The sequence below is a fragment of the Bufo gargarizans genome, chromosome 2 (assembly GCF_014858855.1).
Source record: "Bufo gargarizans isolate SCDJY-AF-19 chromosome 2, ASM1485885v1, whole genome shotgun sequence".
NCBI classification, from domain to species: domain Eukaryota; kingdom Metazoa; phylum Chordata; class Amphibia; order Anura; family Bufonidae; genus Bufo; species Bufo gargarizans.
In genome coordinates, this window is record NC_058081.1 from 483,479,875 (window position 1) to 483,506,699 (window position 26,825).

The 26,825-nt window shown below is 44.4% G+C and overlaps 1 protein-coding gene across 6 annotated transcripts in view; it reads left to right on the forward strand.

Moving 5' to 3' along the window:
- FGD4 (FYVE, RhoGEF and PH domain containing 4) overlaps positions 1-26,825 on the forward strand; it is a 150,513-nt gene that overhangs the window by 49,350 nt on the left and 74,338 nt on the right. Inside the window, exon 1 of one of the 6 annotated variants that reach the window (XM_044281155.1) lies at positions 19,402-19,516. The exons of 4 other annotated variants lie outside the window; for them this stretch is intronic. Coding sequence is in view for 1 of the 2 variants with exons in the window: in XM_044281152.1 (XP_044137087.1) it covers positions 24,034-24,064 (31 nt within the window). In the remaining variant the exon portion in view is untranslated. Of the gene's footprint in view, positions 1-19,401; positions 19,517-23,869; positions 24,065-26,825 lie in introns of those variants that run through there. One more of the 6 variants, XM_044281152.1, reaches the window with a different exon arrangement.

Sequence of the window (26,825 nt, forward strand, 5' to 3'; positions counted from 1 at the left end):
CATGTAAATAACATCACTCCCTCCCTCCAATATACAGTCCAATGTTAAACCATCACTCGCTTCAAACCTACAGTGCTATGTAAATAATATCACTCACTCCCTCCAAGCAGGGAGGGAGTGCAAGAGAACGACAACTCCCAGCATATCCCAGGCTCTCAGCCTCTTACGTTGAATAATCAGTAGCAGGACCTTCTCTCCACTGCTATGTTTCATCTCTTCATGCACTGATCCCAAGGCAGTGATGCCTTTGCAGGTCCTTCAACTGCTGAGCTCTGCCTGCTGATGTCATCACAGGTCCTTCAGTGACTGCAGACAGAAGAGGACACTGAAACAACAAGTCCTCCTCAGAGTGCCTATGGACAGTTGAGAGCAGGAAATACCTAAGCCGTGACGGGATCACGGGACAGCAACTTAAACCCGGGACTGTCCCACCAGATTTGGGATGGTTGGGAGGTATGCAGTCACCCTCCTGACTAGGGCTATCTGATGCCCTAAAATATACTGTAAGGATGAAAAATGTATGAAAGTTGGTTTGAGTGCCCTTTGTTGCTGACAGGGTAACTCCTTTCTCATAACTGTTGATTCTGACATGACATAAAGTACTGTACATAGTAGATCATTAATCATATTAATAACATTGCAGTCATGTTTTTTAAACTGGCATTTTTCTTCCTGACCATCTTCTGTTTTGAGGGAGCTCTGCACTACTATATTACTGCCCTATATACAAGAATATGACTACTATAATACTTCATTTGTGTACAAGAAATAATTACTATAATACTGCCCCCTATGTACAGGAATATAACTACTATAATACTGCCCCTTTGTACACGAATAAACTATAATATTACATGCTATATATTAGAATATAACTACTATAAAACTGTCTCTTATGTACAACAATATAACTACTATAATACTGCCTCCGATGTACAAGAATATAACTACTATAATACTGCCTCCTACGCATAAGACGATAACTACTATTGTACTGCCCCTATGTGCAAGAATATAAGTACTATAATACTGTATCCTATGGACAAAAATATAACTACTATAATATTGCCTCCTATGTACAAGACTATAACTACTATACAGACTCAAACATATCTTTGAATAGGAAATTTGTCTCCATATTTAAAATTACTTATCTTCGTTAGCTAGAAACCTTTCTCTTGAGATTTTGTTTTAGATATCTTTTGGTATATTTGAAGGTCAGACAGAGCTCAGGGGTAGAACTGGCCTAATACAGACATTGATGAAGAAAGTATTTGTAGACCATAATCGGGGCAGAAAGACTTTTGTGGTGTACTGAAGGGTGACTAATGGCACCAGACAGGTCAGCTATATGGAACGTCTAACTTACAGCAGGCCCAAAAACTGCTGCATTATGGATATAAAAGAAAACAAAATTTTTTTATACAAGGGCTCCATACTGTGAACAATAATAGCTCGTTATGTTTGGTAGCCTCATTTCTGATTTTGTTTTTCCATTGGCAATAGGAATCTTTGACATGGACACTCATTTTAACTGTTATAGTTTGGCAGTTTTATGGCATCTATTATTGTAGTATTTATACTGGACACCTCCATAATAGGGCGACATTGATATTTTTAACATTAGTTACAGATCTGAGATAATGTTTGTCTTGTGGACGTTGATTTTATATAACAGCCCACAATTCCTACGTCTGGCACGTGTTCTAGCACCCATCATCCCATTAGGAGTTCTGTGTATGGAACTGCTGGTGAGGCATTATCAATATACACCATGTATTGCTGTTCCATATTATGCATTTAGTTTTATTGTCTGTCTGTTCACCACTATTGCATATGCGGTTTTGACACTTTGTACAGCCAGGATTATACTACAAGACTAGGACTCCATAGTTCTGTTTATATTCATAAATCTAGAAACGCTTGTAGTCACTCATATATCAGTACAGATCTCTATGGACATCAATATAACTGCCATAATACTGCAATATAAGTACAAGAGCATAACTGATATAATATGGTGCCCTATGTGCAAGAATATAGTTATTATACTACTGCTCTCAATGTAACAAGACTATACCTACTATATAATACTGTCCCCTATGTAGAAGAATATAAACAGTACCTACTATAATACTTCACCTATGTAAAAGAATAGAACTACTATAACACTGCCTCCCATATGCAAGAATATAACTACTGTAATACTGCATCCTATGTACAAGAATATAACTACTATAATACTGCCTCTATATACAAGAATATAACCACTATAATACTGAAAGTGAAGAAGGGCTCAAGCATCCAAATTTCCGAGTCTTTATTAGCAAATCAAAATCCAGTACAGGAAACATGTGCAGTTGACTCTTTTCGGCTAACATAGGTAGCCTTGCCGGTACATGGTGAACAAGTGAGTATTAAAAGGAGCCAAGAACCAATCACTGAATAAAAACAAATGCAATGCATCTGGAATAAATGGGGAACAGCCTAGTAGTGCGGAATCGGATCAGATTTCCTATTCAGACCAAGGGGGGAGCATGTCCATAACAGAAACAACCAGAAAGTTTCTCTAATAATGACCTCCCTTAGGTGGTCGGCAAACATGTCCGAGGGGGTCATTTACTAACCAGAAATACGCCTATATTAGGCATTATTTCTGGCACAGATTGTGGTGCAAAGGTCCTTTGCGCCACAATCTGCGTTTTTCCCCGCTCATGCCAGGTTTAAAATTGTGGTGTGGGTGGGGAAGGGTACAGGCCAGTAGGCCTATCTCATATACCATTTTGTACAGCTTGTTTAGGTCTAAATGTAAGACGGCAAGGAAGCTGGCCAGCAAATCTTATTTACAATGATAATGTGATAACCGGCTATTGTGAATGGAGGATCCTTCTTATCTATACACAGAGGTGATATCATTACAGGCAGGATTGTAATGAGTTAACTGCAGTAAAGTGATCTGTACAGACCAAGAAGTGGCAGCTATTATTAGACTTAGTGGCCAGTGTGAAAACTGCAGGGTGTGACTGGAGCACCGCGGTCTCCTCAAACAGCTGATTGGCAGTGGTGCCAGGAGTCTGAACCCTGCCAGTCTCATATTGATGGGCAGCTCGGTGGTTAGCACTGTTGCCTTGTAGCGCTGGGTTCCTGGGTTCAAATCAGAACTCCATCTGCATGGGGTTTGTATGTTCTCCCCATGTTTGTGTGGGTTTCCTCCGGGTTCTCCGGTTTCCTCCCACACTCCAAAGACATACTGATAGGGACCGTGTTCGGTTTCCCGAATTTATTAAACAAAGTCACACGCGACTTTGAGAATAACTAACTTGGGCTCATCAGAGCCCATACATTCTAATACTGTACTGAGACGGATCTCTGTACTGTATTAATCCAAGTTACTTCGGATGTAAATTCAGAAGCTCGCTTCGCTCACCTCTAGTCCTGACCGTAACCCTATAAAGAAGCTGTGTCACAACCGGAGGAGGACTGTGCACACAAGTCACCCCAGAAATATTGAGGAACTCAAACACATTTGCAGAGATAAGGACGTGAACAATACAAATGTTTGTCTGCTATTAGTTTAGTTAGATTGCGCTTTTCTATAATTGTGAGCTGAATAACAGACCACATGTTATACATTTTTACTTTTTTTTTTCTTTATTTTAATTTGAAAGGGTTCACTTACATTTTCTTGCAACCTTACCTTCTATGTACAGGAATATAGCTTCTATTACAGGGAGTGCAAAATTATTAGGCAAATGAGTATTTTGACCACATCATCCTCTTTATGCATGTTGTCTTACTCCAAGCTGTATAGGCTCGAAAGCCTACTACCAATTAAGCATATTAGGTGATGTGCATCTCTGTAATGAGAAGGGGTGTGGTCTAATGACATCAACACCCTATATCAGGTGTGCATAATTATTAGGCAACTTCCTTTCCTTTGGCAAAATGGGTCAAAAGAAGGACTTGACAGGCTCAGAAAAGTCAAAAATAGTGAGATATCTTGCAGAGGGATGCAGCACTCTTAAAATTGCAAAGCTTCTGAAGCGTGATCATCGAACAATCAAGCGTTTCATTCAAAATAGTCAACAGGGTCGCAAGAAGCGTGTGGAAAAACCAAGGCGCAAATTACTGCCCATGAACTGAGAAAAGTCAAGCGTGCAGCTGCCAAGATGCCACTTGCCACCAGTTTGGCCATATTTCAGAGCTGCAACATCACTGGAGTGCCCAAAAGCACAAGGTGTGCAATACTCAGAGACATGGCCTAAGGTAAGAAAGGCTGAAAGACGACCACCACTGAACAAGACACACAAGCTGAAATGTCAAGACTGGGCCAAGAAATATCTCAAGACTGATTTCTAGGTTTTATGGACTGATGAAATGAGAGTGAGTCTTGATGGGCCAGATGGATGGGCCCGTGGCTGGATTGGTAAAGGGCAGAGAGCTCCAGTCCGACTCAGACGCCAGCAAGGTGGAGGTGGAGTACTGGTTTGGGCTGGTATCATCAAAGATGAGCTTGTGGGGCCTTTTTGGGTTGAGGATGGAGTCAAGCTCAACTCCCAGTCCTACTGCCAGTTTCTGGAAGACACCTTCTTCAAGCAGTGGTACAGGAAGAAGTCTGCATCCTTCAAGAAAAACATGATTTTCATGCAGGACAATGCTCCATCACACGCGTCCAAGTACTCCACAGCGTGGCTGGCAAGAAAGGGTATAAAAGAAGAAAATCTAATGACATGGCCTCCTTGTTCACCTGATCTGAACCCCATTGAGAACCTGTGGTCCATCATCAAATGTGAGATTTACAAGGAGGGAAAACAGTACACCTCTCTGAACAGTGTCTGGGAGGCTGTGGTTGCTGCTGCACGCAATGTTGATGGTGAACAGATCAAAACACTGACAGAATCCATGGATGGCAGGCTTTTGAGTGTCCTTGCAAAGAAAGGTGGCTATATTGGTCACTGATTTGTTTTTTGTTTTGTTTTTGAATGTCAGAAATGTATATTTGTGAATGTTGAGATGTTATATTGGTTTCACTGGTAAAAATTAATAATTGAAATGGGTATATATTTGTTTTTTGTTAAGTTGCCTAATAGTTATGCACAGTAATAGTCACCTGCACACACAGATATCCCCCTAAGGCCTCTTTCACACGACCGTTTTTTTTTTCCGTTTTGCGGGCCGTTTTTTGCGGTCCGTATACGGTCCGTATACGGAACCATTCATTTCAATGGTTCCGCAAAAAAAACGGAATGTACTCCGTGTGCATTCCGTTTCCGTATTTCCGTTTTTCCGTTCCGTTTAAAGATAGAACATGTCCTATATTTGGCCGCAAATCACGTTCCGTGGCTCCATTAAAGTCTATGGGTCCGCAAAAAAACTGAATGCATACGGAAATGCATCCTGTATGTCTTCCGTATCCGTTCCGTTTTTTGCGGAACCATCTATTGAAAATGTTATGCCCAGCCCAATTTTTAATATGAAATTACTGTATACTGTATTTGCCATACGGAAAAACGGAACGGAACAACGGAACGGAAACGGAACCACAACGGAAAAACGGAACAACGGATCCGTGAAAAACGGACCGCAAAACACTGAAATGGACATACTGTCGTGTGAAAGAGGCCTAAAATAGCTAAAACTAAAAACAAACTAAAAACTACTTCCAAAAATATTCAGCTTTGATATTAATGAGTTTTTTGGGTTCATTGAGAACATGGTTGTTGTTCAATAATAAAATTAATCCTCAAAAATACAACTTGCCTAATAATTCTGCACTCCCTGTATACTGCCCACTATGTGGAAGAATATAGTCACTATACTGTTGCTCCCAATGGACATAAGTTACACAGTTATGAAGGATTAAGACCGCTTTGAATGCAAATTCTTATGTTAACATTTGCATTGAAGGAGGGGGGGTTCCATTTTCAGAAATTATTTACAAAATTATGACAAAAATCCATTGCTGAAGCTGAGACCGCCAAAAGAGTAATGGGGAGGGGGTCATTCTATCGATCAACAGAAAATGTAACTGTAAAATATAATATTTAACATGAAATAGAAAATGTTTATCTAGGAAAAAGGTAAGGTTACTTCTGATGACCTGACTTGACCCTTTAAACAAACATGGACGATATTTTTAAAAAATAAATTAAAGGGTTGCCCAGCCTTCCAAAAAATTTAACCGGGAGGCCAGAAAGAAGAAAAAAAAAACTTTCTTATTAAAGGTGGCGTCCGCTGCTCAAAATGGCGCCATTCCCAAGCGGCAGACGCTGCATTTACTACCACTGATTGAGCAGCTCTACTAAAGCAATTGAAATTGGAATTTTTATGAAGGAAAATTAGCAAAGTACGACAAATTCCGGACAGGCACGTGACCGCTGCTGGCCAAACAATGTCCTCAGCCGTGATGTGTGCATGAACGGCACGTGACCCCTGAGGTTTGTGGTTCCAGGACTCTCCCTTTTTAACCTCACCCACTCCCCGCGACGAGTACAGATACAGCGGTGGGGAGTGAGCAGGAGGTTGGCTCTTCTGTCACCCATATGCGCACTGAAACGCAATCAAAGAGGCCTGATGCTATACTATGGCAGCTGTGTAGGCCCAGCCAAGGCCCTGACTTCTTCTAGATCACGGCCCTAGTCATCTAAAAGCACAAAAACAAATGACATTAAAGGGATCATCCAGGATTTTGTTATTGATGGCTTATCTTAAAGGGTTATTATGGTCATATTAAGTTATCTTCGATCCAATCCCTGCTGTTCCAGCACGGCAGATATGACATTCCTGAGTACCCCGCATAATCACTACAGCCAATCACTGGCCTGAATTTTCAGAACTCCCACAACAGTGAATGGAGGGTGGCTGTGCTTGCACAGTGTGCTCTCCTTCACCTCAGAAGGTGCGTTCTAGAGATAAGACCTGGTCTCAGAGGTGGGACCTGCACCTACCTGAAATTAATGCCATATTCTAGTGATTTGAGATTATCAGATAGGAATACCCCTTTAATACATTTGATTTACATCAAAATGTGCCATTGAAGGGTTTCTGTCACCACACTTTTGCACATGTATAATGTCAACCTGTTTAATAGTGAAATGTCACCTGAATTTAACTCTGCAGTTCTTTTTTTTCAGTGTATTTCCATTTTTGTGCAATTCTAACTTTTATTATATGCTAATTAGCGTCTAGGAGCAGGGGGGGCATTGCACCTGCTCCTAGAGGCTCAGTTCGCCCACCTCTTTCCACTCCCTTCTACTCTTGATTGACAGGGTCAGGCCAGCTCTGGTCTCTTCCTGCCGGCCCTGTTTGCGCTTGCGCCATCCCGTTCAGTATTCAGTGAGGAAAGGACGCTCGCTGGCTACCGGCTTCTTCACTGCACCTGCGCCGAATACGTAGCAGTGAGGTGAGAGTCCTTCCCTCACTGCGCCCATCAGAGCCAGTGAGGTCACAAGCAACTATGCTAGGTAGAAGCCTCCGCCTAGCAGTGAAAAAAATATAAACAAAAAAGCTCTTACCCTGAGTGATCCATCGCAGGGAAAGGGAGAGCATCGGAGCATGAAATTCTCCAATGCTCATATCAGAAGGGCTGCCTAGGTGAAAATGGGGATATGTCAGGGTTCGGCTCTCAACCCGGACAACCCCTAAAGTTTTTGGTGGCAGCCGAAAAGAGCTGCTCTGTGGGGATGTCTGCTGTTAGACCCACACCAATCTTATATTGATGACCTATAGTTTTAATCTGTTAACCCCTTAGTGACCACCCATACGTGTTTTTACGGCGGTCACTAAGGGGCCTTAGGCTGGGCTGCCGCGTTTTTACGGCGGCCCGGTCTAAGCGCTGCACGGCTCCCCCGTGCAGCGGGGAGCACGGACCCGGCTCTCACATGAGAGCCGGGACCCTGCTCTAACAGCCCGGACCGGCAGGAGTGCCGATCCGGGCTGTTTAACCCTTTACATGCCGGGCGCAATGGCGCCCGCTGCATGTAAAGTGGTGACAGAGGGAGCGGACTCCCTCTGTCTCCCATCAGCACCCCGAAAATAAGATCGCGGGGTGCTGATGTGTTCGGAAGCTTACCTCACTTCCGATCAGGGCCCCGAGCCTGTCTTCAGTTATTTCCAGCAGGCCGTGCCTCTCTGGCGCCACCTGCTGGTCAAGGTTTGAATAGCATCGCTATTGAAATGCTATTGAAATGTAATGCCTTATAGAGATAATGTATTACATTTTAAAAGCAATCAAAATACTGTATATTATAGTCCCTTTGTGGGACTTTTAAGTAGTAATAAAATAAATAAATAAATACACATTTATTAAATAAAAAAAATTCCATAAAATAAAAAATATGCTTTTTTTTTCATTGAAAATACGCTTTTCAATGAAAAAAATTGCAAAAAGAAAATATCCCCCATATGTTTGGTATTGCCGCGTCCGTAACGACCCGGACTACATAAATATTACATAAATTATCCCCTATGGTGAACGCCGTAAAAAATAAAAAAAAATAAAATAAAGAATTTCTAATTTATTCTTAGTTTCCACCGAAAAAAACGTAATAACAAGCGATCAAAAAGCGCCATTTACTCCAAAATGATACCAATGAAAAATACAAGTTGTCCCTCAAAAATCAAGCCCTCACACAACTCCATAGAAAAAGAAAAAAAAAAGTTATGGGTCTTGTGAAGTGGCAATGCAAAATCATTTTTTTGGTTAATAAAAGGGGTTTTATTGGAAAAAAAAGTAGTAAAACATAAAAAAATTATAAGTATTTAGTATCACTGTAATCGTACTGACCCAGAGAATAAAGATATTATGTTATTTGTACCGAAAAATGAACGCCGTAAAATTTATAATGTAAAAACGCAGTGGCAGTATTGCTATTTTCCCCCATCTCCCTCCCAGAAAGAGTTAATAAAAGTTAATCAGAAAGTTATGTGTACCCAAAAATGGTTCCATTAAAAACTACAACTTGTCCCGTAAAAAACAAGCCCTCATAAAGCTATATAGACAAAAAAATAAAAAAGTTATAGCTCTTGGAACGCGACGATGAAAAAAGGAAGAAAAACGCTTGGTCATAAAGGCCCAAACAGGCTTGGTCACTAAGGGGTTAAAATTCTACTTGTAGATTTTTCTTTGTTTTCTTAACATGATTAAGGGGGCAGCCATTTTGCCTGAGATTATGTTAACAGCATTAAGAGATGTGCTTTACAGCTGCCATATGGACCACAGAAATCTGGTATCTGGAGATTCCCACCCCATGAAGACCCAGTCTTATAGGTAATTCTTTTCATATATTTCAACACCAATATTTCAACAACATGATTCAGGTTTGCCCCGGATCTTTTATATTTGTCACGGCGCGGTGTGGGTGGTAAACTCCACATCGAACACAGGAGGGACGGGAAGAGGTACTAGGCTTGGAAACTAGGGAAAGGGGAAAGGTCACCTCCTAGTGAATCCCTAAACTAAGCCCTGACTTCTATCAGTATGAACAGACGTCGATGGTAGGAATGTTTATATGCAGGAACCTAGAGCCCAATCTGACCCTAAAGGGCCCTGGAAATAGTGTCCGGACAAAAGACGGCCTGTTCCTTCCCAGCTGAAGGAACAGAAGACTCCCTCAGGACCGACTTTTTCCAGATGAGCTCTGTGAAAGGCTTTCACCAGACGACTAGCATTAATGTCGGCCACTGGAACCCATATCCTTTTCTCTCGTCCATAACCCTTCCAGTAAACGAGATACTGGAGGGATCTACGGAGAATACGGGAGTCCACTATCCTGGCGATCTGAAATTCCAGATTACCGTCAACCCTGACAGGAGCGGGAGACAAGGAGGACTGTTCAACTGGTTCGACATATCTCTTCAACAACGACTATGAATCTTCAAAGCCTGAGGAAGTTCGAGACGAAAGGCTACCGAGTTAATAATGGCAGTGAACCTTGAACCCAACTTCCAAGAAGGTACTTTCAACTTAATGTTTCTTGTGGACAGACACACGGAATCACCCACTCTCAGGTCTGGACCATTCATACGTCTCTTGTCAGCCATACATTTATACTTGTTGCCCATTTTTTTTAGATAATTTTGAATTCCCAGCCAAATAGATGACAAAAAAGAGGAAAATCGTTCCTCTTCAGGTATACCAGAAGTCTCCGTACCAGAAAATGTACCAAATTGCGGAATCCATATGCCCCAAAAAACTGCGACTTTGAAGTTCACTCCTGTGTACGTTTATTTATGGCAAACTCTGCTAAAGACAAAAATGAAGACCACTCCTCCTGGTTCTTCGAAACAAAACTCAAATAAGTCTCCAAATTCTGATTAGTGCATTCAGTCTGTCTGTTTGACTGAGGATGAAAGGCCGAAGAGAAGGACAATTGTACCCCCAGACGAGTACAGAACGCCTTCCAGAATTTGGAAACAAACGGAGTCCCCCTATCAGACACCACATTAGAAGGAATAACATGTAATTTCACTATGTTATCGACAAACACTTGTGCAAGAGTTTTAGCAATAGGTAGACCTGGCAATGCTATAAAGTGCACCATCTTACTAAAAAGATCAACAGTTTTCCCTGAAGAATTAGCTAAATCTGTGATCAAATCCATGGATAAATGAGTCCATGGTCGGGATGGGATGGGCAACGTAAGCAAAGATCTGGAAGGCAGAGTATGTGTCAGCTTAGCACGTGCACAAGTACTACAAACAGACATAGCTTAGTCCTCAACACACTTACGCAACCCCGGCCACCTGAATCTGCAAGAGATGACATCGACAGTGGATCTGCTCCCAGGATCTCTTGTGAGAACCATACAGTGATGTTCCTCGAACACCTTGTAACGTAATTCAGAATGAACAAACAACTTCCCCGGAGGACAAGAATCCGGTGCATCTCCCTGCGCCTCCAATACCTCTGCCTCGAGGTTGGGATATAGGGCTGATATAACGGAGCTTCTCTGGATCCACACGAAAACCTGAAGATGAGAGTAGGTAACCTAGGAATTGCACTTCCTGAACTGCAAATACACACTTCTCCACCTTAGCATACAATTTATTCTCTCTCAGGATCTATAACACCTGTCTCACATGATCCTGATGAGTCTTCATATCTGGAGAATAAATTAGTATGTCATATAGATACACAACAACAAACCTCCCAACCAGATGATGAAATATATCATTAACAAAATGCTGGAAAACCGCAGGATCATTAGTTAACCCAAAAGCCATAACCTGACTCTCAAAATGACCCTCTGGGGTATTAAATGCTGTCTTCCATTCATGCCCTTCCTTGATCCTGACCAGATTATAAGCCCCTCTGAGGTCCAACTTGGAGAAAACCTTGGCACCAACAATCTGGTTAAACAAGTCAGGAATCAAAGGAACGGGGTACGGATCATGGACCGTAATCCAATTGAGCTCACGGAAGTCCAGACATGGCCTAAGAGTTCCGTCTTTCTTCTTTACAAAGAAAAACCCTGCTGCCACTGGGCACTTGGAAGGTCTAATATGTCCCTTAGCCAAACTTTCAGCAATATACTCTTTCGGGTTCAGAAAGGTTATAATACCTATTTGGGCAACTTTGCTCCGGGAATAAGATTGATAGGACAATCATATTCCCGGTGTGGGGTTAAACCCTGGCAACCACTCTCAGAAAATACCTCAGAAAAATCGGAAATGAAAGAAGGAACCGCTTTATTGGTCAAGACAGAAAGAGATGTGTTAAGGCTACTTTCACACTAGCATTATTGGATTCCGGCAGGCAGTTCCATTGCTGAAACTGCCTGCCGGATCCGGAAATCCGTATGCAAACTGATAGCATTTGTTTCCAGATCCGGATCCGTCTGACAAATGCATTGCAATACCAGATCTGTCTCTCCGGTGTCATCTGGAAAAACGGATCCGGTATTTATCTTTTCACAGATTTAAAGGTCTGTGCATGCGCAGACCGGGAAATCGGGTCAGTTTTTCTGGAACACTTGGTACCAGATCTGGCATTAATATATTTCAATGGAAATATCCGGCAAGTGTTCCTGAATTTTGGCCGGAGAAAACACCATAGCATTATTCAGAATTCAGAATTATCTGTGTGAAAAGAGGTAAAGGGGTTGTCTGGTCATGACCACCATTGACCATATGGACATCATAGAGGTCCATTGCTTAGGACTTCCTATTTCACGAGTCACTGTGGAGAGACACTAACAAGCGGTGGCGTGTCAAATGTCGATCAAATAATTAATGTTAGTTCTCACTTACTAGAACACTTAGGGCTCATGCACACGAACGTATGTCGGCCAGGCACCGCATCACGGATGCGGACCCATTCACTTAAATGGGCCCGCAATCGGAAGGTGCGGTACGGAACAGAGGCATGGAAACGCTACAGAGTACTTCCATGGGGTTTCTCTCCTTGTCTTAAGTTCAATGGGTCTGCATCCGTCTGCAGAAACCACACCGATGTTGCCCGTGCATTAGGGACTGCAAATTGCGGTCCCCAATGCACAGAATGGCCATCACACGTTTGTGTGCATGAGCCCTAACTCTACTGAGTTTGAATCTAGATCTAGATGGAGTACCATTTATTTGATGTATGTAATTCTACAGTTCCCCTGTAGTGGCCACTGCAGGGAATAGAAGTAGTTGACTGCAATTCTCTTTGCAAAAAATCATGAGCAGGATGGCTATCATTTTTAAGTCTGTTTCCACATTTGTGTAAGTTGTTCCATTTGAGGATGGACACTAAGGGGGCCATTTATTAATCTGAAATACGCCTAAATTCAGCATATTTCAGGTGCAGATTTCAGGGTGACGGTTAACACTCTCTGCTCACTGGATGTGCAGGACAGGACCTGTCAGACGTCATCACGCTGGGGCGCAGGTCTAGTCCTGAGCTTCCAGTCAGCAGCGAGTGTTCACCGCGGCACCATTAAAAGGGTGCCAAAGAAGAGAAGGAGGCATTAGTAATTCTGGGGTGCACTAATGGAGGTATTACTATTACTGAGGGCACTAGTGGGGGCATTATTAATTTGGTGGGCACTAATAGAGGCATTACTATTACTGGGGCACTAATGGGGTCATTATTAATTCTAGGGGGCACTAATGGAGGCATTACTATTACTGAGGGCACTAATGGGGGCATTACTAATTCTGGGGGGGGGCACTAATGTAGGCATTACTATTACTGGGGGCATTATTAATTCTGGGGGGGCACTAATAGAGGCATTACTATTACCGGGGACACAAATGGGGTGCATTAATATTACTCGGGAGCATTAATGGGGGAACTATTAATACTGGGAGCCACATTATGACCCAGTGTTAAGCCACGCCCACAACCCCTCCCCCTTTGGAGTGTGGCTTAAAGGGGTTATCTCTTAATGGACAATGGGGACATATCGCTAGGATATGCCCCCATTGTCTTATAGGTGCGGGTCCCAACGCTGGGACCCGCACCTATATAGAGAACGGAGCCCCGCAAGGTGGTGGCTGGAGGACACCAGTCCAGCCACCACCAAGCCGGCTCCCCATTGAAGGGGGAATGGGAGTGTAACACGCATGCGCGGCCCCGCTCCCATTCTTTTCTATGGGGCCAACGGAAATAGCCAAGCTAGCGCTCAGCTATTTTCGCCGGCCCCATAGAAAATTAATGAAGGGCGGCTGCATATGCGCAGTGCTCCCTCCTTAACTTGCGGGGCTCCTTTCTCGATATAGGTGCAGGTCTCACCGCTATAAGATAATGGGGGCATATCCTAGCGTTATGCCCCCATTGTCCATGATGAGACAACCCCTTTAACTTGGCCTGTATTTTTTGTTGGGGAAGGTCACAACCCTATGCACAGTTGAAATTTTTTTTTTAAAGCATCTCTTCCTAATGAGCCATGAAACATGGATGCAACACATATGGCATCCGTGTTGCATCCGTGGTTTTTACTGACCCATAGACTATAATGGGTTTGATGGATCCATGAATATGGACAAAATAGAGCATGCATTCATGCTAAAAACACGGACCCACGGCCTGTGGTAAAACACTGATGTGTGAATACACACATTAAAATAAATAGGGACTGGTGCTGTTCGTGGAGAACACATAGAGCACACGTATGTGGAACATTGACTTGTGAATCAAGCTTAAGACTGTGTTCACATCACACTAAGGCTACATGCACACGACCGTATGTGTTTTGCGGTCTGCAAATTGTGGATCTGCAAAAAAAAGGATCCGCAATTTGCAGACCCATTGTAACTATTCCTAAAATGGACAAAAATAGGACATGGTCTATTTTTTTTGCAGGGCTACGGAACGGACATACTGATGTGGACAGCACACGGTCATTGAAATGAATGGGTCCGCATCCTATCCGCAAAAAAAAAAATACTAACGGACACGGAAACAAACAACGTTCGTGTGCATTTAGCCTAACTATGTACATTGGTCTCTGTTCACCTGGCAAAGGTCAAAAGGGTGTCCTTTTGGCCTCCATTGGGCTGGACAGTATGTAAAAAATGGCGTAGAATATGAAGTTTAACACTTTTCCTATCAACAAATATACAGTAAAAAATGTACACTACACAGTGTGTAATATGGTCGCACAGGTGTTTTTACGCGGTGTTCAACAATAGGAGTGGTGAACTCCGGCCTTGGCAAACTTACACCAGGAAAAAGGAGTAAAAATTTGCATAAAAACTAGATTTTACAGCAGGCACTACGATTACCAAAGATGTGCCTAGTTTATGAGAAGGCGCATCTCCTGGCAGCAAGGCAGGCATAAAAGGAATGATAAAGACCGCCAAAATACAACGGGCTTAATAAATGACCTTCACCTGTGCACCTTGAGGTAATAATAGTGGTAGTATTTTATGCACCTTAAAGAGGACCTGTAACTAGTGTTGGGTGAGCATGCTCGGCTGAACACCATTTTGACTCGAGTGGGGTATGTATGATCTATGAAGAGAAGAAAAGATTGCGGCACACAGGTTCTTCATTTGCAATTTCTATCATTTATTAGTGTGACATCATCAGATATGAATCATGATCCAGTTACATCGTGCAATACAGTAGCCACTTTTAATAACCGTGCTGACGTTTCAGTCCGAGATGGACCTTCTTTAGCAGTCTAGTTATTAGTGTTGGGCGAGAATGCTCGGCCAAACACCATTTTGACTCGAGCATCACAATGATTGGCACATCGCGGCGTTCGGCCGAACACTGCGTGTGCTCGAGCGCGATGTTCCAGTCTCCTCCCTGCATGTTTGTTGGCTGCTATGCAGCCAATAAACATGCAGGGAAGTACTGGCGCTCACTGTAATGCCGTAGCCATGTTGGTTACTGGTATTACAGTGATTGGCTGGCCGGAACGCGTCATCTGGTGCTATATAGCACCTGATGACACGTGGTTCAGCTCAGTCTTAGTCAGGGAGAGCTGCAGCAGAAGGGACAGATAGTGTACGGACAGGAATAGTTTTTTTTTATTGTTTTTTTTTATCAGGGTTTAGTGTTGAAAGGTGTTAGAGACCCAAAAGTCTTTTTAGGGACTATTGTTTTATCTGGCTGCAATATATATTATTAGCGCAACCTGCGCTAAATTGGGTGCAATTGTTTGGCTGCTGCTGACAGGGACACAACCTCTGCTACATCTGCTATGTTACATTTGCACATCCTAAATATCTGATATTCAGCGCAATTGTTTGGCCGCTGCTGACAGCGACATTACCTGCGCTACACCTTCTGTATAACGTTTGCACATCCTACATTTCTGTGACATTCAGTGTAATTTATTTGCGCATACACTTACAAAACCTGTGCTACTGTACGTGTGACATACTTGCAAGCATATATACCATTTAATATGCTAAAGGCAAGCAGTAAGGGACGGGGAAGTGGCCGTGATGCTGATGGTGCACGCAGAGGCCGTGGTCCTGGGTGCAGTGAAACTCTTCCTGCTGCCAGAACACAAGAAACACACTCATCCACGATACCTAGCTTCATGTCCCAGTTTGCAGGGCGGCACAGGACACCACTCTCGAAGTCACACCAGTGTGACCAGGTGGTCGGTTGGATTGCAGCAAATAATGCTTCCAGTCGGTTAAGCACCACCCTGTCTTCCATAAAGTCCAGTCTCAGTAGCCAAGAGTCTGGTCAACAGAATCCTCACCCTGATCCTCCTTCCTCCCACCATGGAGAATCTTGGCAAACAAGTGATCCCACACTCTGATATTCTGAGGAGCTCTTTTCAGCGTCATTCCTTGATTTGGGCCTCTCTCGCCAAGCCCACTTGAAGAGGGACATGAGGAGATCTTGTGCACTGATTCCCAAACTCTTGAGCATCAACAGTCAGAAGAAGATGACGGCAGGGAATGGCAAGTAGTGTTTCACGAGGTGGATGATGATGATGAGACACAGTTGCCAATAAGTCAACCACAACTAGTGGCTCAAAAGGTTGATTATGAGGATGAGACACAGTTGTCAATAAGCAAGGTTCTTGTTAGGTCTGGATGACCAGAGTGAGGAAGTGGAAGAGGAGGTGGTGGACGATGAAATCACTGACCCAACCTGGGAAGGTGGCAAGCCGAGCAAGGACAGCAATTCAGAGGGGGGAGGATCTGCAGCACCGCAACAGGCTTAAAAGAGGCAGCGGAGTGTCAAAAGGGAGAAGGCGGGCCACACCAAACAGCCAGGCAACTGTTCCTGGAGCACCCCCTTGCGTCAATCTCCCTTGCCAAGGGGTGGGTGTTCCACAGTCTGGCGCTTTTTTGAGGAAAGTGCGGACGATAAAAGAATTGTCATTTGCAACCTGTGCCGTACCAAAATGAGCAGAGGCGTGAACACTAGCAGCCTCACCACCACCAGTATGATCTGTCACATGGCATAAAAGCACCCTAATAGTTGGGCCGAACGCCTGGGTCCACAATCAGTGTCTGCGGGTCACACCACTGCTGTTCACCCCTGTTCCCCTGTGTTATGTGCTGGCCAATCCCTGTCCAAGACGCAGGCCTGGATGTCTACCGCCCTGCACCTTCGCAAGCACCAACAGCTAGAATATCTACTTCTGTGACCCAGCGCAGCCTACAGATGTCCATACCCCATGCCTTTGAACGAAAGCACAAATACCTAGACTGAGCTGTGGCTCTCGCCACTCAACCTACAACCAGGCATGGTTGTATCTGATAATGGCCGTAACTTGGTGGCGGCTTTGGAGCCCGGCAAGCTCAGACACATCCCCTGCCTAGCCCACGTGTTTAACTTAGGGCTTCAGCAGTTTCTCAAAACCTCCCCAAGGCCTGGGACAGTTTCATGACACCCCGCCAGCACCCTCACACTGATGCGTTGCCTAGTGTCACAAGGAGGGAAAAGTTTTGGAAGATGGTGAAGGAGTACATAGTGCCTTACAACTATTGGGTGTCCAAGCTGGACACGTGGCACAAACTGGCGCTCTACGCCTTGGTGGTGCTAACCTGCCCTGCCGTCAGCGTTTTGTCAGAGCGGGTATTTAGTGCTGCTGGGGGCATAATAACTGATAAGCGCATCTGCCTGTCAACTGAAAATGCTGACAGGTTGACTCTTATCAAAATGAACAAGGCCTGGATTGCCCCTGACTTCTCTACTCCACCAGAAGAAAGCGGCCGAACATAAAGGTACTTTACATGTAGCTTTTATGGTATATTGAATACACTGTATTCCCATGCACCCCTTCCACCACAAAAAAGGGTATATGGTTAAATCTTCCTTTTCTCGTCCTCCTACATCATATCAACATGCTTATTAGGCTGCCCTCGCTTTTAATGTTTCAGAGGGTCAGCTCAGCAGCAGACCCTCACCCATAATGTTTTAGAGGGTCACCAGCAGGCCCTCGTCCATAATGTTTTAGATGGTCAGATCAGCAGCAAGCCCTCGCCACTAATGTTTAGATGTTTTAGATGGTTAGATCAGCAGCAGGCCCTCGCCCCTAATGTTTTAGAGGGTCACCAGCAGGCCCTCGCCCCTAATGTTTTAGATGGTCAGATCAGCAGCAGGCCCTCGCCCCTAATGTTTTAGAGGGTCACCAGCAGGCCCTCGCCCCTAATGTTTTAGAGGGTCACCAGCAGGCCCTCGCCCCTAATGTTTTAGATTGTCAGATCAGCAGCAGGCCCTCGCCCCTAATGTTTGTGAGGGTCACCAGCAGGCCATCAATCATAATTTTTCAAGGGTGTGTATGATGCCCTCCTTTATGTGTAATAAAGGGTGTATTGGAGTGCCGGTTCCTTGTAATTTTTTGGCAGCCCTTTCACTTAGTGCATAGGTTTTATGAGTGTAGGAGTCCCACTACCTGAACTATTGTACCACATTGTGAATGAGGCCCTCCTTTATGTGATATACAGGTTGCCTCTTCCTTGTAATTTTTGGCAGCACTTTATATACAAGTAAATATACAGGAAAGAATGTTTCCTAAGAATTTTTCCCCTAAAATCGATTTTATCTTCGGTTTTGTGCGCATTATTGTCAGTCTGTAAAAATAGCGTACTACTCAGACAGCATCGTTCCCAGCAGCGACCTGGGAGCCCAAGATGCATCCAGACATCCTCCCCATGCTGTTCCCGAACCATTTCAGTGGTGTTTCCATCAATTTCTGACCTTTTCCTGTGAACCAGACACCTCCCCTCTTCAGAGCAGGGGGTGCCTGGTTTAATGCTCTGGTTCTCCCATTGACTTCCATTGTGCTTGGGTGCTCTGTAGAGCACCCGAGCATCCCGATGTGTTCCACTTGAGCACCTGAGCATTTTGGGGCTCGATCAACACTACCTGTAACCTCTCCTGACATGTAAGTTTTACAAAAACACTTGCATCCCCCATATAATAACAATTCTGGAGCATCTATTCTTATGACTCTATAATGTGCCATTCCTTTTATTATTCCTGCTAGCATTCCTGACAGCACTGATTGGAGGATGTAGGACTGTGCTGGGGCCCCCCCAACAGGTAGCATCCTTCTGGACCTTCATTGCAAACGCGGAGTCATAAGAATAGATGCTCCGGAATAATTATTGCATACGGAATGATAGTAGTTTTTAAACCAGACTTGTCAGGAGAGGTCACAGGAAATCTTCAGTGTACTATTATATGGTAATCCTGGCACTGCCACACAATTACTATGGAGACCTTTTTTTGTTAATAGAATTACTTAATCAGAATTCATACAGCTGAAGCACTTTGGTAGCTTGGCTCTGTCAGTGAGGGGTTAATGCAGAGGTCAATATGCGGGCAGGGTTTTTTGCAAGTTACCTATTTGCTATTCCCAGAGAACTGCCAGCTGGAAGTTATCCTGACCATTCTCAGGCAGCTTCTACTGACCTTTACCATTTCAGCAATGTCAATAATGAAGCATTATGCCAACCAAATTTTCCAGTACCCATTCAACATTTGCTGCGTGCCAGGCTGCCATTCATTGCATACTGCTCCTCAAGAGTTACTTGGGAGACCCAGACACTGAGCTGGTAGACTGGCAGACACTGACCTGACTACCATGAATGTAGTACCCAGAAGGAGGTGAGTGCAACTTCATTACTAAAGGTTCCTGTGACACCTAAGTTGTAGAAGTGAGTGATAGGGGATATACATAGCTTATATAGATGGATTTGCCATTCAGGATCTGCGGAAAGTCAAGTACGCTGTAGCTAATCCTGCTTTCAACAGAATCCTAGTTAAAGGTGTCTTTCTATGGATACTTTTTTTATAAGAATACAGGACAGAAAGGGTTAAAAAGAAAAAAAGAATCATTACTCACCTCCAGTGATCCACCCCTGTTGCTGTTCCTACTGTCACGGTCCCTGCAGCTCAGCATTTTCTGGTCCTGGCTTGATCAGCCAATCACAGTCCCACTGAACTAAACTGTATGCAGTAACCTCCAGGTTCCTCAAATTGGTAGGATAGGTCATTTATATCTAACAGTCTGAAACCCCTCATCATAAACTGTTCCCTGCAGCCCCTGGTGCTGGAACTAGATCTTGAATGGAACAGGAAGTACAGCTCTGTTCAAAATGTAGTGGCCATGCTGGGTTACTGCACCTCAGCTCCCATTAATGTGAATGACTACTACACTTTGAACTGAGCTGTGCCTCCTGGGAACAGCTGATGAGTGGGGTTGGGGGGTGTCGGGCCCCCACCGATCTGATATTGATGTCCTAGCTTGAGAATAGGTCATCAATATCAGGAAACTGGATTACCTCTTTAAGTCTATATTCATATCACGAAGGGCACCTGTTTGCATTTGTTGTAATAGACTTACACTATCTGTCACTGTCTGGTTTTGATGGGCTCAAAATTGTGGTAGACTCTGCTTTTGTGCACCGCTGCCCCATTCCTGGCAGCTTCCAGTCACCTCAGGACCATAAGTGGCTCTGTCTCGTAACACCTGAAGCCAATCACTGGCCTCAGTGGTCATGTGCTTGAATGGCATGTCACTGCTAATAATGTACTTGTGATGATTCGTTCAAGCACACATGACCGCTGAGGTCAAAGATTGTCCACAGCGGTCATAGGACCTAGCTACATCCAGTCCTGCAGGGTCTAGAAGCAGTTGGCAATAGCGGCTCAGGCACAGTGGGACCATGGACAGTAAGCATGTCTGCATTTATCAGACAGTTTGTACCAAATGTATGAAAACACCATTAATATGATCGTTAAAATTTGCATGTTACTACATTTTGCACATTTTACAACTCGTCTAGACATGCCCTTCCCCAGCCCACCTGTCTACATTTGTCGATGTGCAGTAAGTGGGTTGTGTTTGGTCAGCATCATACAGTCTTCAGTAGTCTCCTCCAGATAGGTACATGACATTCCAATGTCATTGCCTCATTAACTTCCCGCAAGGTTGCTCACAAAGGTGTTTCTGTAGCAGCTACCAGGAGAGTTTCCATCATATTGGATACATGTCAAACTATCAGGACTTGGATTATTAGTTGCTAGATTGGGTGCTACATTCTGTAGATATTGCTCCCAAACCAACTGACCCATTGCAACATGAACTTCACAAGAGCTCTGAAGGGTCCTATGGTATCAGACAGGCATGTAGGTAGGGAAAAGGCGGCGAACAGGACGTGTGACCCTAGCGGGGTGACGACAAGCCACTTTCTGGGTCGGGGTATTTGAATACAGGACAGTGAACAAGCCCTGGGTGAAGGAAAGTCTTGCTACAGCTTTGTTATCTCTCACCAAGATGTTACCATGACGTAGGTACAGGCTATCATGCTCGCTACCCTGTCCCCCGCCCCCAACCCACCACCTTGTCCCAAAATAATGACACAAACACCAAGGTTGGATTAAATTGGCCACAGCAGCCGTTTTTATTATATATGTTTAAATTTCCCAGCAAAACATTTTTTAACCAAAAACCATATGCAACGGCATATGACAACACTGTCATATGTATAACATATAATAACGACAAGGGAGGTCCTCGAAGCCCCAACTGTTTTATAAAATCCTCCTCCACAGGGTATTCCATCTTGCTCCCAGCCAATGATCACCAGCTCGGAGGCACCACTGATGGACCTAAAAACCAGCCCCTAAAATCCAACCATGGGAGTCCAGCCCCAACCATGGAGCCCTCCCATCCTCCAGAACCTGATATTCCACCAACTCCGAGGACCTCCCGCCACCTCAACTGACGTGACAAAAGGAACCCCCCCCCCCCCCTTCTGCAAGCTGTGACCTGGAAACAAAAGCAACCTGTCTGCACTCAAGATTGCTACCCACGAGAAATAAAAACACGGGTGGTGAATGGCTGTCCTTCACTGTGCTACCTGATCTGCTGATTTTCAAACCTAACACACACTCCAGGAAGTTTGTCACTGTGACACGGATTGTTTGTGCTCTGGCATTCTGGGTGCCAGGGGCAACGTCCAGTACTGCAGCCTGTGTGTTCACTTCCCTGTGCATGCAGGCTCCCCTCCCTGTTTGGTTCTGAAGGGGTTAACTTCCCCATGTCCGTTCCTGGGTGTGGCTTATCAGGTGCCCTCATTATTGCAGCTATATCTACCTTTGAGCTGTGGGGCTTGAGGTCAGTCTTTCTTGTGTCTTGCTGGGTGTAGCACCTCGCTGCTCACCCAGGAGGTCAGTCTATCTTCTGTCCAGTGCCTTACTGGGTGTAGCCCCTTGCTGCTGACCCAGAGGGTTTTTCCTATCTGCCCTTGTTTGTGGTGTCACCTGGTAATGCATTGTCGCTGCTTTGTCTGATGTTGTGGTGGTTACCTGTTCTATGATGCTTACACTTGTAATAAAATTCTCTGTGGGCCCTTATCTGTTTTGCCTGTGTCCTGTTTGCATGACGTCCCGGAGGTCTGCCTTGGGCCTCTGGCACGTGACACACTTCCCACAGATGCTCAATCGAATTGAGATCTGTGGGAATGTGGAGGCCAAATCAATACCTTGAACCCTTTGACATGCTCCTTAAACCATTTGTGGCAGGGCGCGTTATCCTGCTGAAACGTCTCACTGGCAATAGGGAATACCATTGCCATGAAAGGGTGTACTTGGTCTGCAAGAAGCACAGATGAAAGGCGGGACCCAATGTTTCCCAACAGAACATTGCCCAGAGCATAACGCTGCTTCTGCCGCCTTGCATTCTTCACATAGTGAATCCTGGGGCCATCTCTTCCCTAGATAATCGATGGACATGCACTCAGCTGTAAAGATAACATGATTTATCAGACCAGACCACCATCTTCCACTGCTCCATGGTCCGGTTCTGATACCCATGTGCTCGTTGGCGTTTTCAGTGGTGGACAAGGTTTGGAATCGGTGCTCTGACCAGAAGGTGGCTATGAAATCCCACAGACAACAATCTTCGACGGCCTTTGTGTACTAAAACCTTTCTACCATAGCCAGCAATTTGTACTGCTGTACCTCTTCAGTGGCATTGTGCCAGATAGGCTAGCCTTTGCACCCTGTGGGCATCAAAGACCCTTGGGCCCCCATGACCTTACTACCTGTTCACAGGATGTCCTTCTTTGGACCACTTTTAATAGGTGCTAAACACTACATGCTGAAAAGACCCCACAGAACCTGTTGTTCTAGAGATGCTCTGACCAAGTTGTCTAGTTGTCATCAAAGTTAAGCCTCATTCACACATCCATGTCCTGTGCTCAAATCCGTGAAACGGTGGTCGGTAATGCATCCGTGAAGGATTTGTTTTGGGTCCATGTGTTAGTTTTTTGCTGTCCGTGTGTTTCGCAGAGACTGAACAGCTGAAATTTTTTTTTTCAAAGCATCTCTTCCTAATGATTCGCGAAACACGGATGGCATCCGTGGTTTTCACGGACCTGTAGACTACCATGGACGTGATGGATTCGTGAAAACGGACAAAATAGAGCATGCATCCGTGCAAAAAAAAAACACGGACTGTGCTAAAACACTGATGTCTGAATACACACATTAAAATAAACGGGGATGTGTGCTGTCCGTGGAGAACACGTACAGCTCACGTCCGTGAAACACTGACGTGTGAATGAGGCTTTAGGCCTCTTGTCCACAAAACATGGATCCTCTTAAGAGGGACACCTTCCGTGTGTATTCCACATTTTCTTACTCCCATCACTAGAAATGACTGTTGTTGTCCGCAACATTGAAAAGGAATAGGACGTGATCTATAATTTGCAGAACGGACACACGGATGCAGACAGCACATGGATATAGATATACGTGTGTTTCCACCAATCGGCGGTCAGTAGACATTGTGCATACTCCTTTAGACTTCTCGTGGTCTCTTCATGACGTCTGGGCTCTTGGTTGCTCACAAGCTGGAGACATTGTGGGGTATGTAAAGTGTCATTGTGTCAAGTGAGTTCTTATTGAGGAGGAAGTGGAGTCTCTCCCTGGCAGGGAGGAGCATGCATTGTGTTGGCAGAGTACAGCTGAATGTAAGGCACGGGTTAGAACGCAGCAGAAATCCAACGTTTAGCTAGAAAAGAACCCAACCTGCAGCTCTGCAGAGGATCGCACCGCTTACTGATTTCCTCATTTCTGTCTAACTTCTCCATACTCTGGAGAGACATTGCTCACAAATGTATACCAGCCGCGGGAAGTCGACAGCAGGTGAGTGTTTTTGAAGTTGGTTAGTTACCGCACAGCTGAGTTTGCCAGGGGACTTAGATTATCATATGTAGCAGAGCTGATTTTGTCACCACACTGTGCTATCTACTGCATAAACTTAAATGTGTACCACTTTCTAAAAATACTTTGAGTTCCAATTCCTCGCCATTTTCAAAATCTCCGCTTGCTATCAGTGAGCTGGAAATGTTTGGATTTGAACCCAGAGACTGAAATCCTATACAGACCAAATTCTTCTCACAGCTGATGGTTTGTTACCATTGGCTCCGGACACAAATCTCTCTCCTGTCCTGATAGTTTGTTACAATGTGTGTCAGTGCTGGTAAAAATGTATCCGTCTGGAGTCCAGGCGGTTTAGCTCCTAGACTGGATACAATTGTAGCAAAGCCTCAGCTGTGAGAAGTATTAGATCTGAATGTATTTGTTGCACTTCTGTCGGTAAACAAGAATGTTGCCATTCACTGACGGCAAGCCAAAGGCTTGTAAATGGTAATTGAATGGACACTTGAAATGTATATTACACAGCGATAATGATGGAGCACAAACCCCTTAATTCACATATGATAGTTTCCAAAGAGTTAAATTACGCTTTTCCAGCAATTAAAGGGGTTATCCAAGTTCTCATACAGCCCTCCCATGTGCCGGACCCCTCAGAGGTAATATACTTACCCGGCTCCTGGTGCCGCTCCTGGTCTCCGGACCGCCACTGCTGCTTCTCCTTGTACTTGGAAGAAAACATCCGGTGTCGGGGACGAGCCTACCTAGCATCGCGGGTGACACTAGGGAGGCTTGTCCCTGCCTGCCACTGGCTGCCCCCCCCCCCCTACATTGGATGTTTTCATCCGTGTACAGGGAGAAGGAGCAGCGGGGGTGCGGGGACCAGGAGCGGGGTAAGTATATTACCTGTGAGGGGCCCGACACATGGGAGGGCTGTTTGAGAACTTGGATAACCCCTTTAAGGGGTGATAAGGGGTATGTCTTACATATTCTGACCTCATCAAAAGATCACTCTATGGCCTCTTTCACACGGGCGTTGCGGGAAAATGTGCGGTTGCGTTACGGGAACACCCGCGATTTTTCTGCGAGAGTGCAAAACATTGTGATGCGTTTTGCACTCGCGTGAAAAAAATCGCGCATGTTTGGTACCCAAACCCGAACTTCTTCACAGAAGTTCGGGCTTGGGATCGGTGTTCTGTAGATTGTATTATTTTCCCTTATAACATGGTTATAAGGGAAAATAATAGCATTCTGAATACAGAATGCATAGTCAAATAGCGCTGGAGGGGTTAAAAAAATAAATAAAAATATTGAACTCACCTTAGTCCACTTGTTCGCGTAGCCAGCATCTCCTTCTATCTCCTTTGCTGAACAGGACCTGGGGTGAGCATTAATTACATGAACAGGACTTGTGATTACCTCACTCTGGTCATCACATGGTCCATCACATGATCTTTTACCATGGCGATGGATCATGTGATGGAACATGTGATGACCGTCATCACAGGTCCTGTTCATGTAATTAATGCTCACCCCAGGTCCTGTTCAGCAAAGGAGACAGAAGGAGATGCCGGGCTACGCGAACAAGTGGACTAAGGTGAGTTAAATATTTTTTATTTTCTTTTTTAACCCCTCCAGCGCTATTTGACTATGCATTCTGTATCCAGAATGCTATAATTTTCCCTTATAACCATGTTATAAGGGAAAATAATACAGATCGGGTCTCCATCCCGATCGTCTCCTAGCAACCGAGCGTGAAAATTGCACCGCATCCGCACTTGCTTGCAGATGCTTGCGATTTTCACGCAACCCCATTCACTTCTATGGGGCCGTGAAAAACGCAGAATATAGAGCATGCTGCGATTTTCACGCAACGCACAAGTGATGCGTGAAAATCACCGCTCATGTACACAGCCCCATAGAAATGAATGGGTCGGTATTCAGTGCGGGTGCAATGCGTTCACCTCTCGCATCGCATCCGTGCGGAATACTCGCTTGTGTGAAAGGGGCCTATGGGGTTTAATACAAAATAAATCCTTGTAGACCAGTGATCTCCAATCACTAGCACCGGAAAACTACAACTCCCAGCATGCCCTGACAACCTCCTTGGTTCTGACTCCTTAGACTCTGCATTAGGTGTAACACAGTGAGAGTTAGTTTACTTTGCGGCCAGATCCCTTCATTAGTAAGCAGGTATGCCCAGGAGCAGGACCACCTGTGCTCTGCTGGGGGCGCTCTCTTCATCTGTCATGCCCAGTTGCTGCTGGAGATCTACTGTGTGTGTTTGCCGCTTGCTTGTCTCGTTGCTGGTAGAGATCAATAGAAATATTTAACTAGGTGCTCTCCATACATCATCCACTGTAGGACTTTGTACCAGCAATGACTTTTTCTAGACATCATGGATTGTGTCTTTAGTGTACTGTAAGGGTACGGCCACAGTCAGCTTTCTGCAGGAATCGGGAGTGGATCATAAAAGGTGAGAAAGTATATCTATCTATCTATCTCATATCTATCTATCTCATATCTATCTATCATCTATCTCATATCTATTTATCTATCTATCTATCTATCTCATATCTATCTATCTTATGTCTATCTCATATCTATCTATCATCTATCTCATATCTATCTATCATCTATCTCATATCTATCTATCATCTATCTCATATCTATCTATCATCTATCTCATATCTATCTATCATCTATCTCATATCTATCTATCATCTATCTCATATCTATCTATCTATCA